This window comes from Sander vitreus, chromosome 12 (genome assembly GCF_031162955.1).
Source record: "Sander vitreus isolate 19-12246 chromosome 12, sanVit1, whole genome shotgun sequence".
NCBI classification, from domain to species: Eukaryota; Metazoa; Chordata; class Actinopteri; order Perciformes; family Percidae; genus Sander; species Sander vitreus.
The window spans coordinates 25,668,840-25,686,045 of NC_135866.1; the positions used below are offsets into that span (position 1 = coordinate 25,668,840).

Genomic DNA, 17,206 nt, shown 5'->3' on the forward strand with positions numbered 1-17,206 from the left:
GTTATGTGGCTCTGTAACATTGGCTTATTCAGTGGCAACACTGCCAACGTTACATGGGAAATAAACATTTTTTGGTTACTCTATTATTTAACTGGTCAGCACGCTCGTTGAGGAGGTAGCTAGGATGCTGACTGGTAACACACAAGTTAGCTTACAAAACAAAGCAGCTTGCTAAGCTAGCTAACCTGCTAACCACCAATTAGAAATCTAGCTAGCTAGCTAGCTAGCATGGACACTATTTGGAGAGAAAAATGAATGTGAATACCCATTAAAGACATCACTGTTTAAAATTCTACCTGCCCTGCTGTGCTTCAGGAGGCGTTGGCTTGACCCTGCTGGTAGTCCTGATCTGCTATCAAGTCTCTTGGAGGAAGAAACTGAAGGAAAGTAAAAGACAGGAAGAAGAAGAGGGAAGCAGCACAGGGGTGAATCACCATGCCAATCACCTAAATGCCAGTGAAAAGAGGAGGGACCTCTTCTTGCAAGCACAAAGAAACCAGCCTTGGGACAGGGAAGCCAAGATGTTGGATGCAAGGACAGATGGCTACGGTGACCAGAATAGGTCCAGAGTTGACGAAAATGGCCATTTTGGGTGCCCGGACTGCAGCGCCCAAGGACAGAGAGGGATGGGGCTGAACCAGATGAGAGCCAGGGGGAACAACAGGATTAATGGAGGGATGGAGAAAGAGGAGGAAGGTGAGAAGAGGAGAATGAGGATGATGATAGAGGAAGAAAGGAGGAGGCTTGGGACTCAGCAGGGAATATCAGGCAGGGACATTCCTAACAAGCTTCTTTCTCACAGCAACACCAACTCTTCCTCTCATCCACGGAAAGACACCTTTAGTCAGAAAGTAGAGACCCTGGCTGACAATCAGACAAACAGGACTGGCATGGAAGGTAAGAGCAGAGGACATGAGACTGTACACTGTGAGAGCTGCCACAGGACATACAGACCACCAGAGCAGAGCATGAGACACGGGAGGATTCACACCAACATGAAAGACTCTGCTCTGTTTGATGGCTTCCCTTCTCAGTACAGACAGATCGACAGGGGTAGATATGATAACTACAACCAGTTTGACATGATGAAGAACACAGAGTTGAGAAGAGAAACAAGAAACGTAACCTTTGACCTGAAGAGTTCCAGAAGCTTAGAGCAAGGAGGCAGTCAAGGCGAAGACCAGAGGGAGAGAGAGGAAACAAGGAGCTCCAGAGACAAGGAGAGAGGAAGAGCAAAAAAACACGAAGCTAAAGTCCAGTCGAGCCGGTTACTGAAGGTTAAACTAAATTTGAACCCGCTGCTAAAAAGCAAAGTCCATCCTAAGAGGAAAAATGAGCTGGGCCACTCAGAGGAAAGCAGCTCAAAGAAGAGTAAAAATAAAAGGCAGGATGGAAAAGAAAGAAGGGAGATGGAAGGGAAAGGAAAGTCTGGGGAGAAAACAAAGGGTAACAGTGAGAAAGTAAAGAAATCCACCAAGACTAAAGGATCGACTGAGGGTGGGGAGGAAGAGAAGGAAGAAAAAGACAGAGGAGAAGGAGGACAGAAAAGCAAAAAATCATCTAAGCAGAAAATAGACAAGCAGGAAAATACAGAAGTTAACCAGAGCGAGAATACACACCCAGAGAACTCCCAACCTGGCGATACCACCAATACTGCTGACCAATCAGCCTCTGCTCTTGCGATTGGACAGGGACAAGACTTGCAGGGTGGGAGTATTCAGTCTCAGGGAGCTGGATTGGTTCTGGGGAGTGCGCAGCTCTCTTCGCAGAATCCCTTATCCATCTCGGCCACTGACAGGAATCACACTACCAACCTCTCACTGCTTGGTTTAGCGAGCTCACAACTGACTGGCAGCAGCCTCTCTCTTCAAGGAGGGAATCTTTTGCTCAACACCATGGCCTCAGGATCTAATGCCCTGTTTCCTAGTGGTCTGGCTAAATCTGTTGCTCCTAGCATAGCAATCAGTGGCGCCCCAGACAGCTTCAGCAGGCAACCTGGGGTAGGCCTCGTGTCTCCTGCTACCTCTCTTCTAGCTAACGCTGTACTTGCTAACCCATTGCAAGCAAGTGCAATACATACCTCTGCTCTTCATATCTCCCAGCCTGCAGGACTAGCCTCGAGTTTAGCAGCAAACCCTGCACCTGTGCAGTCCCTCTCGCAGAGCAAGCCGCCTCCTGACAGCTCTCCTCTTGTGGTAAAACTGATGTCTGTTCCAGGCCAGGAACCGGGCCTTCAGACTGGAGATGGAGTACTTCCGAGACTCACTCTCCAAACTCAGGCACCTCCAAGTGCGGATGGTTTATCTGGGGTGACCCCTCAGGCTCCTGGACCAGAGACCACTGTGGAGAATGTGTCAAACAATAACAGTCAGACAGAGTCTGGGCGTATGGATGGTGGGTCCACCGCCCACATGTCAGCTGAGGGTGGGGCTCTAACTGAAGGACTTGCTGCAGGGTTGTCAGGAGGCATCATGCAGGCAGCAGATGCGTCTGTATCAGGTGTCTCTGCACCCATAACGTCTACACAGAGCACATCCTCCACAGGGGATGCATTTGGAGTTGCTGCACTGCTGCAGCAGGAGTACCTGTCAGAGGAAGAAGGATCCTCCCCCAGGAGGAAGCTGAGGCTGGTGATTCCTGAGAAGACATCAGACCGACCACCCACCGCACTGGAGAGGAAAATACGCTAGCTGCTCATATTATATTTGATGGCTGAAACTTTATGGATCAGTAGTGTTTTACAAAAAGAGTTTTAGATCAGGTGAAGAAAAGACTGATGCCTTCATACATTCTTAATGCGATGTTAGGAAATGTAATTTTGGGTGTTTTACAGATGTTTGGTGTACACTGAGTAAAAAACCTGGGTGTTATTTTTGAGTTTCAAAGTTCATTGTTGACTTTTGTAACAGTAGTTGACATAAATCTCACCTTAAAGCTAGTTGGTAACTTTCATTAAAAAAAAAACTTTTTGTTGATATATCCTGACAATAGAACATGATTCAGATCATCTGTGAAAAAAAATGTGTAAAATTTTTTTATGTATGCATTTTCAAATTATGATTGCTCTTGGATGCAAGTGGTCAGCCTAATGGTCCCATATAGTAAAAAGTGAGATATCATGTCTTGTTTGATTATAAAGCAGCTTGAGGTGCCTTTAAACGAGTCATTAGGACTTCTGGTTGGTGACGCAACTATACTACGGTATATATCGGTAAATCTGAAGTCTCTCTTTATATAGACCTTAGTGGTCCCGCTAATACTGTATCTGAAGTCTCTTTTATATAGGCCTTAGTGGTCCCCTAATACTGTATCTGAAGTCTCTTTTATATAGACCTAGTGGTCCCCTAATACTGTATCTGAAGTCTCTTTTATATAGACCTTAGTGGTCCCCTAATACTGTATCTGAAGTCTCTTTTATATAGACCTTAGTGGTCCCCCTAATACTGTATCTGAAGTCTCTTTTATATAGACCTTAGTGGTCCCCTAATGCTGTATCTGAAGTCTCTTTTATATAGACCTTAGTGGTCCCCTAATACTGTATCTGAAGTCTCTTTTATATAGACCTTAGTGGTCCCCTAATACTGTATCTGAAGTCTCTTTTATATAGACCTTAGTGGTCCCCTAATACTGTATCTGAAGTCTCTTTTATATAGACCTTAGTGGTCCCACTAATACTGTATCTGAAGTCTCTTTTATATAGACCTTAGTGGTCCCCTATTACTGTATCTGAAGTCTCTTTTATATAGACCTTAGTGGTCCCCTAATACTGTATCTGAAGTCTCTTTTATATAGACCTTAGTGGTCCCCTAATACTGTATCTGAAGTCTCTTTCCCGAAATTCAGCCTTGGTGCAGAATTACAGCCACTAGAGCCAGTCCCACAATGAGCTTTACTTAGGATGTGCCATTTCTGTGTCTGTAGCTTTAAGTGCTATTGAGGAGGAGAAGGGGGGGGCTTGACCAACTGCCACTTTGCTTGATGTCTCTCTCTTTCTCATGGGCAGACCAAATTCTCTGGGCGGGCAAAGCAGAGAAAGGGGAGGTAACCTTCCTTCTTATGACCTCATAAGGAGGAGATTCCAGATCGGCCCATCTGATCTTTCATTTTCTCAAAGGCAGAGCAGGATACCCAGGGCTCGGTTTACACCTATCGCCATTTCTAGCCACTGGGGGACCATAAGTAGGCTGGGGGAACTCATATTTATGTTAAAAAACCTCATAAAGTGACATTTTCATGCCATGGGACCTTTAAGGCTGCACATGAACCTGAACAGGAAACAAACTAAAACAGCAGTGACTTTGACCTCTTTGTTGATTGTAGCAGGTTTCCGAGGCTTCTATGTGTCGCTGCTGGATTGGGGTTCCGTTTTGGCAACAGGACGGCTGTTTGTAGTGTGTTGGGTTTCACTGGTCACACTGGCAACCTCTAAATGCTGCTTACAGACAGTTCGGAGTACACTTACCAAACCTTTACCGTCTGAGCATCTTTACTAGAGCTAGTTTCATCAACCCTCTGCTGTGCAGAACCCAGAGTCACAGTGATCTGTCACCCTCACAAAACTCTAGTTTCAAATAACCTACACTACTGCGAGTTGGGTTTGAGGAGTGTCCCAGACAGAGTGGGACTAACTCTTGTTGCCTTTAGGGGGCAGTGTGTACCTGCTGACACAGAGAGAAGCCGCCTGTAAGCTTTGATTCATGACAGGGATAGAACAGAAATGACACTTCCTGGACACATAATGTAATTAAAGCAGAAAAGCACTTACCTGTAATATGCTTCAACACATTATATTACAAAAAAACTAATTTAATTCAAGATTTGGCTGACAGAACCGAATCAAACCAGTGTTTGACAAAATGTGGATTGTATACAGTTGTTACAGCAGTTGAGGATTACGGTTTTAATACTGACAGTGGTGATTATCAGCACACAACTGCTTTGTTAGAAATAAATGCACTTAAAGTATTGCACTATTTTGTCCCCACACAGACAAATAAAGAGATAGGCGATATGACTGATTGATGTTACTAACTACCAGCCTGCACTGACACCAGGACACCAACACTTTGTATTGTTAGCAGTAATGTAACTGTGTCCCCAGGCATGTGTGTGTGTGTGTGTGTGTGTGTGTGTGTGTGTGTGTGTGTGTGTGTGTGTGTGTGAAATGCAAATGTTGAATGCAAGAGAAGAAATGGCAGTTAGGCTGTGCCTCGCCCCCCACACCCACTTTCTTGTTTCCACTGAAAAATGGAAATAATAGACTTGATTTATACACATGTCAAAACTATAAGTGTCCCCTCACCACTGGCATAGTCATTACTCTTCATTATACGCCAGATGTAGCTGAATTGATTATTAATCATTATGCCTGTGTGAGTCAATCAAACCAATAACCATCAAGATGAGGATTAGTGCAAGAAAGGAGCTCCTGTTATCTAAACCATAAACACAACACCAATGCACCACAGCTGCTCTTAACCTTATTACTAGCAAGAAAGAGAATGCTACCTGACATTTAAATATTGTGCCATTGGTTTTGTTAGTTTTTCTCAAAGTAAGACCAATTGTAGCCACAGTTTGCACCTCTCATATATTACTATTACATTTTAATGTCTGTATATTTGTCCATGGTAAAGCAGATCTTTTTTGTTGACCACTTGGAGGCAGAAGTTCACAACAAGCTAAACATCACACACATTTTTTATTTATTTTTTTTACATATCAGCATGTTGTGAAATCTTGGTATAGTTAACTTGTTAGCAAACACTTACATTATACCTATATTGTGACAATGATGAGATCGCTGAGCGTGAACCAAGTCAGTAAAGTTGTGGACCGTAAAACCAAAACAATGAGCTTAAAGACGCCACAAGGCTCTCAGGAGCTGGAAGGAATGGCAGTGTCTTGTGATGTGGGTCTGAGCAGGCCCTATAACATTACAAATTTGGTCCATTGTCAAAATAAAAAATATTGACAAGTACAACTATGAATGTCTCATTAAGAAGTACACCTTGGGGTGTTGGTATTTTTTTCTTGTGGGGGCTTTACATTCTGAGGATGTTGGAGTTTACTGCTGTGATGCCTTGTGAGATTTTGTGCCAGGAAGTCTGCATCATGAACCAGGTCTCTGAAAGGCAGCGGAGATTCAATCAAACTGTTGGGCTCCCTATCCGGTGGGCCACGCTGTCGCAGTACACAATAGCGCTTCTATATTTTTCTTGTTTGGTACAATTTGGAAGGACGTCAATTACGGCAACCTTTGCTGTAGCTGTTGTGCTGTTAAACAACCTTTTGGGTTTTCATTGGGATTTATGTTTCAGTAAAATGAATGCTTAGCTTTGTGACTCGAATAGAATGCTAATATATGAGGCACAAATTGGGGCTAGACCAAATTTAGATCTTTTTTTTATGAGGAGTCACAATCAAAACAAAACTACACCCTCGGTTAAGCCGTAGATATACTCGCTGTTTAACCAAGCGTTGCATAGACAACAGCGTCACATTAATTTCTGCACATCCGACAGACAAAACGGACGCAGGATAAGTGAGGCAGTCATCATCCGTTCACGCACGTGCAGTTAAAAGTAAGTATATCTCCGGCTTGAGTCCACTGCATGCTAGCAAGTTGGATGATCACCACAGTTATTACAATTCATCTTGTACATTAATATTCAATACCAAATTGCAACCTAAAACCTATTTTAACATGATCTGATCTGAGCTAACAGGAGGTTAAAAGTACATCTTTTCTGAGCCTTCAAAGACATTTGTTTTGCAATTACAGCTCAGCTAATTTGCATGAATGCAAAAGGCCAGGATACAAACACAAAGTGTGTCGCAGGAGTGGTAAAGGTTTACATTATTATGTGCAGTTAATTAGAGTTACTGTCACAAACTGTTCAGACATAAACAAAGGAGAGCGGAGGCAGGTTTTGGAGTAATGACTGCACATCAATGCAGCGCTGACTTTATTCTCAAACACATTAGAATCTAAAAATAAGAAAATCTTCATGGTTGTTGTTGCCCAGAGTCTTTTCATCTGCCAAAAAAACACATTAATACAAAGAGATACAGAGCGACAGGGATTTGTCTCTCATCATCATCATTAACACTAAAACAAAACTTGATTTGATTAAAAAAAAACAACATTAAAACAGCCAACCCAGCAACAGTTATAGTTTCTTAAATAGTCTCTGTGCACAGAGAAATAGAGATGACAAAAGAGACCATGCAACCCAATCAACCACTCTGCCTTCTCATTAACACTTCACACACACACACGCACACGCACACACGCAGTTTGGATCCAAATCAATATTATCAACAGACATATGCCAGGAGGAGGAGCTGTCATCGTACAAAGGAGTATTTTTGTTTCTTTTTTTTTTTAAACAAAGAACTGTTTGACATTTCATTATTTCATGGAGTAAAATACATTTAGTTTCTACCCTGCAGATCTGAGCCTCACTGCGAGAGAACAAGGAAAGTTCTTTAATCATACGCAATTATTCACAGCCAGCAGCTGGTTAAAAAGGCAACAAACTGCTTCAGGTGCTGTTCCACCTCTTTCTCTTATTTGTCTTGAGCTGAATAAAGCAGTGCGAATTCAATCATTATGACTCTGTTCAACACTGCGATGTGTTTTTCTGTATCTACAGACAGTGTGTGGGACTTCGGTCCAAACTGCATCAAATCGAATGCTTATAATCGCATAATGAAAGATAACAGCGGGGAAACAACTTGGGTAGTATTTGGTTATCAACCTATCATTTGTGTGCTGTGTTTTCTCGACTTTGGCTGTACAATGATACACCAGCTGTGAGGTCAAAGAAAAAAAAAATCAATTGGCTTTAAATCGACAGCTCACAGTATTATGATACAGCAATTTACACTTGCTCTTCGGAGCCTTTTGGAACTGACGGTAAACACCATCTTCACAGAATAAGGAACTAGATATGGACTTTATAGGGCAGACAGGAAATTAGACAGAATATCCCTTTCTGAGGGACGTTGGGGTATATACACCTATAATCATGGTTCACAGCAAAGGACCTGCCCCCCTCTCCTCGCTGATATACACAATTTCAATTCAAAGCATTACCGTACATGGCTTATGCTGTAAATGGTCAGTAGAAGAAAATCCAGCCAATAACATTGGGACATGCAGAAATTGGAAGAAAGTATTTCTTCTTCCTGTTCTTAACACTGGCCTTTTGTCCCTAAGAAGATTCTAATGCCTCATTTCCACTGCATGGTGCGGTTCAGCTCGACTCTAGTCGACTCACTTTTGGTACCAGGTACATTTCTAGATTTTGTTTTCCACTGCTGATAGCACCCGTCAACTTAGGTGGGACTTTTAGCTGATCGTCACAGCAACGGCGCCAAAAACTGCCGTGACGTCATCTTCAATTCCATTCATTTATTAAGAAAAATGCACATTAATCAACTGTTCTGTAAATGTGCCAGTGTTAGCCAGCCGGCTAATTTTCCTTTGGCAAGATGTTTTGAGACCACAGCAACAGGAAACAGCAGGACGTTAGCACAATGCTAAATCCTTTCATCAGCAACCAAACAAAGGAACATCTGCACCTCGTCCATTGATCACGCCAGGGTCTCAGTTAAGTGATTTTTATTTTTATTTTTTAAATGCGGTCGCCATTGACGGTAGCTTGGTTGTTAATAATTAGCGGGTTTGTGCAGGGCACGGGATACCGCGTTGCGCAAGTGACCATTCTGGTGAGGATTCTCTGACCAATCAGTGGTCCGCAGTGTTTGAACGCCACCTTCTAGTATCGGCTCAGCACACTTGGAGACTCGATTCAAGTGGTACCAAAAATAAGTACCAGGTACCATCCACAACCTTTGCTAATGGAAAACCAAAAAGTACGGTTCCAAGTGAGTTGAGTCGAGCCGTACCATGCAGTGGAAATGCGGCAAAAGTATTAATACACAGAAATGTCCCATTATTCTACTGCTTGGGCTTTTGTTTGAAGTGCTGAACCCGAGTTTAGTTTAAGTGTAGGTGGTTTGTTGGTTACGGTTGGAGGAGGCTGGCCCGGGTTCCTGTAGATGAGGCTAGAGGTTCCATGGTGTGGCAGCCGAAGGGCTCGGTTGAAGTTTGGTGTCACTTTGTCCTGAGACTAGCTCAGATAGAGGTGTTTGTCTCTTTGCAGACCGCTGCAGGAGGAGAGGAGAAACAAAGAGTGAGGATGAAGAACAAAAAAATCAGCCACAGGAACAGTTGCAACGGTATTTACTGGATCCAACATCATCCAAGCAGAGGTGTAGCCAGCGGAGCTGTGCTATTCCCTTTGTTTTTAGGAAACAGCCATTTTACTCTATATGACTTTATGGCTTTGTTAAGTGACAAAGGCATTTCTTTTGACAGATTAAAATGCTGACAAGCTGGGCGCCTGGATAACTCAATTGGTAGAGCGGGCGCCCATATATAGAGGCTTACTCCTCAACGCAGCGGGCCTGGGTTCAACTCCGACCTGCGGCCCTTTGCTGCATGTCATTCCCCCCCTCTCTCTCTCTCCTTTCATGTCTTCAGCTGTCCTGTCAATAAAGGCCTAAAAATGCCCCAAAAACAATCCTTAAATGAAAAATGCTGACAAGCTAATTTAAACAAGATCCTAGTAACAGAAGCTTTGCCCAACATGTAGAAGTGTGGTTTTGTTTATTAGTAGTAGTATCCTGGGCTTCAGAGGCTCTGCTACGTAAAAACAAGAAAAAAAAATTTGGGGAACAAATACATTTCAACAACAAAAAAACAAGCAAATATTAAAACGCTGCAGTCCAGCTAGCCTTTAAGAGTAACTTAACATCAGGCTGAAAAGCAGTGTTTTGCTGCCCTCTCTGGTTCTATTTCACCCAGTATCACTGATAGGTGTGAGTGATGTCACAGTGGCCTGGAGTACACCTGCACATCATCACAGCAAGGTGAGGAAGAGGGCCGCAAAAACAAGCTTTCAAAGATTTTAAAAGTTCAGCTACTCTTTAGAAATACCTACCCGTTGCCATGGTAATCGGTGCTCCAGTCCAGAGAGGGGTGGTGGTTCGGCGTGTGTCGACCCAGCTGGTGGTAGTCCACTGATGATGACATCACTGCTCCACCATTAAGCATACCTCCTCCCATTGGCTGGTAGTCAGACTGGAGGGACGGGTGGTAGCCCTGGAATTAAAGATTAAAAAAAGTTATAATAAAAAAACAAAAAACTTAATACATACAAATTCCTTATGTATGCAGAGTGTGTAAACAGCTGATCACACTGAGAAAAGGAAAACGGAAAAAGAAAGAGGACGGCTGGTCAGCCATGTGCTGATGTGCACTCTGCTAACATGAGCTGTGAAAATTCAGAATCATATTCCAGTTGCTGTGACACAGTTGACTGAGATACCAGATGGTGAGCAATGCTTTACAACAATTAGCGTCCAATTGCCGGAATTTCTGTCATAACTCAATCAAATCTGAACACAGACAGGATACCCAATATTTGTACACTCAGTTTGTCCATCACAAATTTAAAAACATATATAAATAGATACATTTTTCATAGAAATTGATGCTCCTTAAAACTCTAGAACTGAGAATCATCACGTTTGTAAGTTTTCTTCAGTATCAAAGTAATCCAGTGATAGGTGTCTGTACATCCGTGGGTGGAAACAGCCAATAGCTACTTCGACATTCCTTTAATTTGCCAGATCTAAACACAGGTTAGGCCGGCTACACATGATCCACCGTAAAACCGCGAGGTAGAGGCAAAGCCCAGCGCAGGTGTACGTCATGTCGTCATTGCTTCTGTTACTGGTTGCGCCTTGAAAAGTCAGCGCTTCCTTTGAGTTGTCTCCACCACTCTCTCCATAGGAAAACAACATAATAATGTAAACCTTTACAACAGGTTTTTACCGCGGATCATGTGTTGGCGGCTTTAAACTTAGAAAATCTCTGTTTTACCTTATAACCTTTATCTAAAATGGAATTTTATCTCCTATATTTTTTGACATGTAATAGGTTATATTTTGTGGCAAAAGTGGTTCCAAAGTAAAATCCTTTACATTCATCACAGAGCTACGGTGCGGGTCTGAATGTGAGATGCAATCGCAGTAATGATGGCGTGTTTACATCCTGCTTCAACCTGAATAAGTCTATTGACAGCTGATGGTTTTTATCAAACCAACCTTTAGCAGCTCATTGGTAAAATGGTTTCTGATTAACACGAATATGAATGAATGCAACTGAAATGAAAAGGAGAAAAACATCAGTCATTGGTTCATCAGCACTAATTACAGTCTCTTGAGTGTCTTGCTGATTCTATCATCTGCCAGAGGGGAGGCGGTGAGCTGTGGACGAGTGAAGAGGAGATCAAAAGGTAAGAGGAGAGGAGGAAGCAGGGGAAGAGGAGGAGGAGGAGAAGAAGGAGGTGAGCATGTCTCTAACCATCATATAGTTGAGGGAGGAGAGAGAGATGGAAAAGAGAAAGATAAGCAAGTGCAGTGACAAGGTACAGTGAGTGTGTGTGTTTGTGTGTGTGAGAAAGAGAGGGAGACACACACAAACACTCACTCACACACATAAACAGAGAGAGAGAGAGAGAGAGAGAGAGAGAGGCTGAAAGGGAAGTTAATCTGAGTGTTGTGAGTGAAAGAGGAGAAAGAGGAGGACAGCAGGTGGTTGGGTTCTCCCCCCTCTCCTCCCCCTCTCCTCCTCTACCTCACCTATTCATCCATTGTTGAGCAAATTCTTCTCCTTCACTCCTTCACAAAGACCCCATCTGCCTCTTTTGTCTCTCTCTCTCTCTCTCTCTCTCCCCCCTTCCCCCATCATTTCTCACTCTTTACTCGGAGAAAAAAAAAGTTTAGCACTCTGTTACTGTGTACTCTCCATCTTTTCCTTCACTTTTTCGTTTGTTTTGTTTGCCCAAAATATGCAAAATGGAAAAAAGAAAAAGGGGGATTATGGGAATGTGGGATTTAAAAGTGCACTATAAAAGGGGGATCAAATGGGAAGTAAGACTGAGTGGCAATCCATCCCGCCATTTTTAACTATCATAGCATCTCACATCAGACTTAAAACAATTTCATATCACAGCCACTTGTCTCCGTCTTCCTCCTGTTGGGATCGGTTGACTATCAACAGACCAACTCACAGTGAAAAACTGACTGACTGTATAACATGAGTAGAGAAAAACAGAAGTAGAGAAATAGAGAAGTCCGGCCAAAATGGATTTTCCATTTTCTAAGATTCCCAAACTTTACTACTAAGCCCAGTTCAGACCAAAGATTTGCGACGAGACAAAACCGTTTAAGAACGTTGCAGGGAAAATTTGCAGCGGTCTGAACCGGCCCGTCACCTTTTTCAACAGCCAATCAGCTCGTAGCAAGGTCAGCTTGTCAAAATATTTTTTTTATTTTCTCACCAAGAGAGAGGAAGCAGCAGCAGCGGCGGTCAAGCGTGAAAAAAAAAGAGCTGAGAATCAGAGTTGTTGCTATGGAGATTATACACTGTCTCGTCGCATTGGTGTAAACTGGCCCACTTAATGAGGACCAATGCAAAATATTATTGTATTAGTACAGTTAAAGGTGTAAATCTATGGCACAGCTGTCATCAGGAATTGAAAACATGTGGGACAAAACTGACAAAACTAATAATAATGTACTGAAACAACATGAAAATAGTTGAGCTGAAAGTAAGTAATGACAAAAAAGGGTGATACATGAGTAAGCTGTGTTTGTTTTGATCTGGATTGTGCTACTGTGCTGTATATATGATTGTTTTGTATTGTCTTGTTTATTCTTGTTTGTTTACAATCATCTGAAATAAGGCAATTATTATTATTATTATTTTTTTCTCAAACATGATTTGTTTAAAATGGGTAGGCATTATAACCAAGCGCTTCAGCCTACACCTGTTTCAGACTGCTGATATGACTTGTAAATACATTGTTGTTGGTCGGCTTTATTGTTGTTACTGAAAGTGAGTCTGAAATAAACAGGTTCCAAGTTTCCGACCGCCGCATTGCAATTTGTTGCAAGTTTCAACTTGTCCCGTTGCAAATTTTCGGTCTGACCTGGGCTTTAAAAACTCTTTAAAAAATGCTTTAAAAGATCTGTTGATTGTCTTCTTGTAGCATCCAAACTATTTCTACTTGTCTGTATGTTATCACACATCCATTTCTACAGGCAGACAGCAAGAAACAGAGGTAAACTAATCCAACAGCAAAGCTGGAGACAACTGGATAATAATTAGGAATAACGGAGATAGGACAGGCTAGATTTCAGTTTTCAATTCAATACAGTTCTAGTCTATTCAGTGCTGCGGTCCTAAATGAAATGCTGATGCATCCTCTCCCACTCTAGCACCCATCTAATTTCCACTGTGTGTGCATTGTCTCCTCTGCTGATATATTCATCTATCTCCATTCACCTCTGTGCAGCTTTTAAATCAGCAAGCTGTTACCTCGAGGAAATGGGCTAACTGTGTATGTGTGTGTGTGTGTGTGTGTGTGTGTGTGTGTGAAATGGTTTGATGCCCGGGAACGTACAAATTGAAGACTAATGACGACACTATAGCTGTGTCCCAATTCCAAACTAAAGGAAAGTGTTCACACTGGAGTAGTCACAAAATTAGGCCCACTTTAAAACGGCAGTATAGATGCAAGAAGATGGTGGATTTTTTTAGGATCCTGTAACCCTTTTATTTTATTAACCTGTGAGGTCAAACGTGATCTGTGTTTTAAACCCTTAGTTAGCTTGACTACATAGAAGCTTTTAAAATTTATGTTCTTCTGTCTGTGCCTAAAAACATGTATTGCTAACTTTCTAATTAAAAATGTCAGAAGAAAAACTTAAAATCATGAAAAATCCAATATGGTATAATTTGATGGTTTTTAAAAGTTTGCAAGGCATAGATAACTGGACATATGCAATACATCCAAATCTTAACGGTAGTATTTAAACAGTTAGGCTGATGAATATTCTATATATTATATTATTATATTATAAATATTGTCAACAAATCCCATGAAAAGACCAAAACCAACAATGTACATGTGTTATCAAAGCCTGATATGTATCATTCTTCTGTGCCATAGAGCTCCATTGTTGTCCAGAACCTATTATTAAAAACACATCAGTGAGCCACACTGTTGTACTGGGTGAACACACAAACACTGTAGTTTATTTTGACTCAACTCCAAATTCAACGTCCTGCTGCCCTAAATACTCACTAGAGCACCAAATGTGGATTAATCCACAGCTAAAAATAGTCCTGAACAAAAGCACAAATTTCCTGCTGTTTGAGTAACCTTTTCTGAACACTACAGGGTCCACTTGTTAAACTAAATATTTGGACTTGGGGCTGAGTGCTACGGACAGGTAGGGAAGTCTGAAATTATTTAGAGACAAACTAACTTCATGTCCAACTTACTGAATTATATCAATAACCAACAATTAAACGAACTTTACAAAGTTATACGATGTACATTCAGTGTGCGACTCACCTGTGTGATGGCGGGCGAGTGCGTCATTCCCAGTGAGTGTCCACTTAGCTGCTGGTGCTTGTGGTGTTGATGGTGCTGGTGGTGTTGATGGTGTGGACTGTGCAGCCCTCCCAGGTGTGCCTGGCTGTGGAGGGGAGGGCTGACCTGGAGAGGAGGGGTGGACGCCGCCACCATGCTGCCAAGGGACAGACCTCCCTGGTGGGGGACGCTGGGCCGCGGCACGGTCCCTCTGGAGGACAGAGCATGGAGCTGGGGGTGGATCTGGGTGTGATGATGGGGCAGGTGCGGGCTGAGGCCAGGGCTTGAGGCGTTGGAAGGGTGCGATTGGTGAGGGTATGGCATGTACATGCTCGGGTGCTGATGAGAAGGGAGGGAGTGAGGGTGGGCCAGTGAGCTGGAGGAATGGTGCTGGCCTGGGTGACCAGAGTAGACTGAAGGTTTGGGTGTAAACATTGAGGTAGAGGAAGGTGTGGAGGAAGAGTGGGGCGGCTTCATTTCAGATGGATCATTGTAACTCTGGAGAACAAGAAAAAAACACAACAGAAAATCAGTTTGTAGGTTTCAGATTGACTCAAAGACTGCTTTAAGGCACGAGTTAAATGCCAAGTACTTGAATTATTATTGTGTGTGTGTGTGTGTGTGTGTGTGTGTGTGTGTGTGTGTGTGTGTGTGTGAAGTACCTGTGATACCAGACTGGCTCTGTAGGCAGCCAGTTGTTTCAGATACTCCTTCTTAGCCGTCTCTGTCCTCTTCTTGTACATCTGAAACACAAACGTTTGACTTCTCAACCAGCTACTGGACTATCAACCTCTATTACAGTTAGCAGCATTTAAAAAATGATTTCTACAAATCAATTTAATTAGCAGTGCATCATTTGTAAAGTAACCGTTTTTATTTATGTGAACTGAAGCTGTGGACAAGCTGTGAGAATTGTGGCTGCATTAAATCATCGCAGTAACGTAACATGCACTCAGGAATAACCGTCATGGGGCTCATAGTATTTCCCTCAGCTGACACAGTTATCTAATACACATAACCACAATAATTAATTCCCCAAGGAACCTACTACAACTCTTCTCTGAACTTTTTAAAATTCAGTTGACATGCTACTTCTGGCAATTTTGCGAGCCCAGTAATGATCGGTAGTCTCAGTGGTATTGTTAGAGCTGCTGTTTCCCTGCAGAACTGTTGATTCCTGTCACAAAGACAATGTAGCTAGTGAGACGCTGTCCATCTCACTCATCCTTAATGGTTTTACTGAAGAGGACAAACATGTTATTTCTTCCTTTTCTTTCATCATCTGCCATTGCCAAAATTCAGAAACAAGATGAAGGGTCGACAGCCATGCTAGCTTCTCTGTGAGGCTGTACTTAGGCACAGGAAGCTACACAGGGAGGATGATGCTAACATGCTGATGTTTACCATCTTATTGTGTTAGCATGCTAACATTGGCTGCTTACAGTAGCACTAAACACAAAGCACAGCTGAAGCTGATAGGAATAGAATAGTTTTAGTTATTTGGTCATAAACCATCACATTGTATTAGTATTGGACACACTGACAATTGATCTGGTGGTGGTGCTAGATGAAATTAAAGATATCTCCAAAGTTATTACAATTCTTGCTGTGGGGAACATGAATATATGAACCAAATTCCATTGCAATCCATCCAATATTTATTTTGATATTTCAGTCTAAAAAGTCAAAGTGCAATCAACATCTTTAGAGCTGTGCTGCTAACATTGCCAAATACTTTAACAGTATTTTCCTAAACAAACCTAATTTTTGTGTCACATTTTACAATTAGTGAATCATTATTTATTAATATAAATGCATTTGGATAACTACCATGTAGATATTCTTCTTAAAATAAGACTTCAAATAACAGTGATGGGCTAGCAGAAAGGCACATAGACATGCAAAATTAAAGATGGAGGATGTACCTGTTTCTCTTCCTCTCCCAGGCCGTCCCACATGGAGGCCACAATCTTTGACACCTCCCCGAAGGTGGCGTTGGGATTCTGGGCCTTGATGTTGGCTTGGGTGTCCCTGAAGAACAAGGCGTACGCAGACACTGGCTTCACTGGCTCATTAGGGTCCTTTCGCTTCTTCTTCTTTGGTGTTTTGGGTTTCTTGGAGATGTCCACTGTTGCTGGCCTCTTCTCTCCTCCGCTGCCCAGCTAAGAGGAGAAGAAGGAGGTTGAGTAGGACACAGGTAGGTTGGTATGGTAAGGATGAATATGCACTATGGATGGACAGAGGGATGGGTGGACTTTAGTTCTGTAGCACAAATGTATAAAAAAAAAAAACTAAACTGGGTGGAATGTAAATAACACGATTTGGTAAAAAGAGTTCTGTGTAGTAATTGATTATAGGGATTGACTGATACTGTTTTTTCAAGGCCGATACCAATACCCATTATTAGTAGCTAATGAAACCGATAACCGATATCTGGAACCGATATGCATTAACAGTGAAAATGACAATCTTTAAGCCAAAATTAACAACACAAGACGTTGATGCTTTAAGCAATAATTTAATAAATTAGAAACTTTAAACATAATACACAGTAACAGATAGTCAGATAGTGTTGTGGACGGGATATTGAGTCAGACTCAGTGGTGAGTGAAACCGAAGCAGAGGGACAGAACCAGAGTTGTAGTGGAGCCAAAGTAGACCACTTTTAAATTCATTTATCATCCAAA

At 42.2% G+C, this 17,206-nt stretch overlaps 1 protein-coding gene across 1 annotated transcript in view; it reads right to left on the reverse strand.

Moving 5' to 3' along the window:
• Positions 1-6,930: 6,930 nt before the first annotated feature.
• Positions 6,931-17,206, reverse strand: part of tox (thymocyte selection-associated high mobility group box) — a 49,739-nt gene continuing 39,463 nt past the window's right edge. Inside the window, exons 6-10 of the mRNA XM_078264841.1 lie at positions 16,445-16,681; positions 15,182-15,262; positions 14,502-15,017; positions 10,014-10,174; positions 6,931-9,177 (exon numbers count right to left, since the gene is read on the reverse strand). Of these exons, the coding sequence (XP_078120967.1) occupies positions 9,141-9,177; positions 10,014-10,174; positions 14,502-15,017; positions 15,182-15,262; positions 16,445-16,681 (1,032 nt within the window). The 3' untranslated portion in view covers positions 6,931-9,140. The remainder of the gene's footprint in view (positions 9,178-10,013; positions 10,175-14,501; positions 15,018-15,181; positions 15,263-16,444; positions 16,682-17,206) is intronic.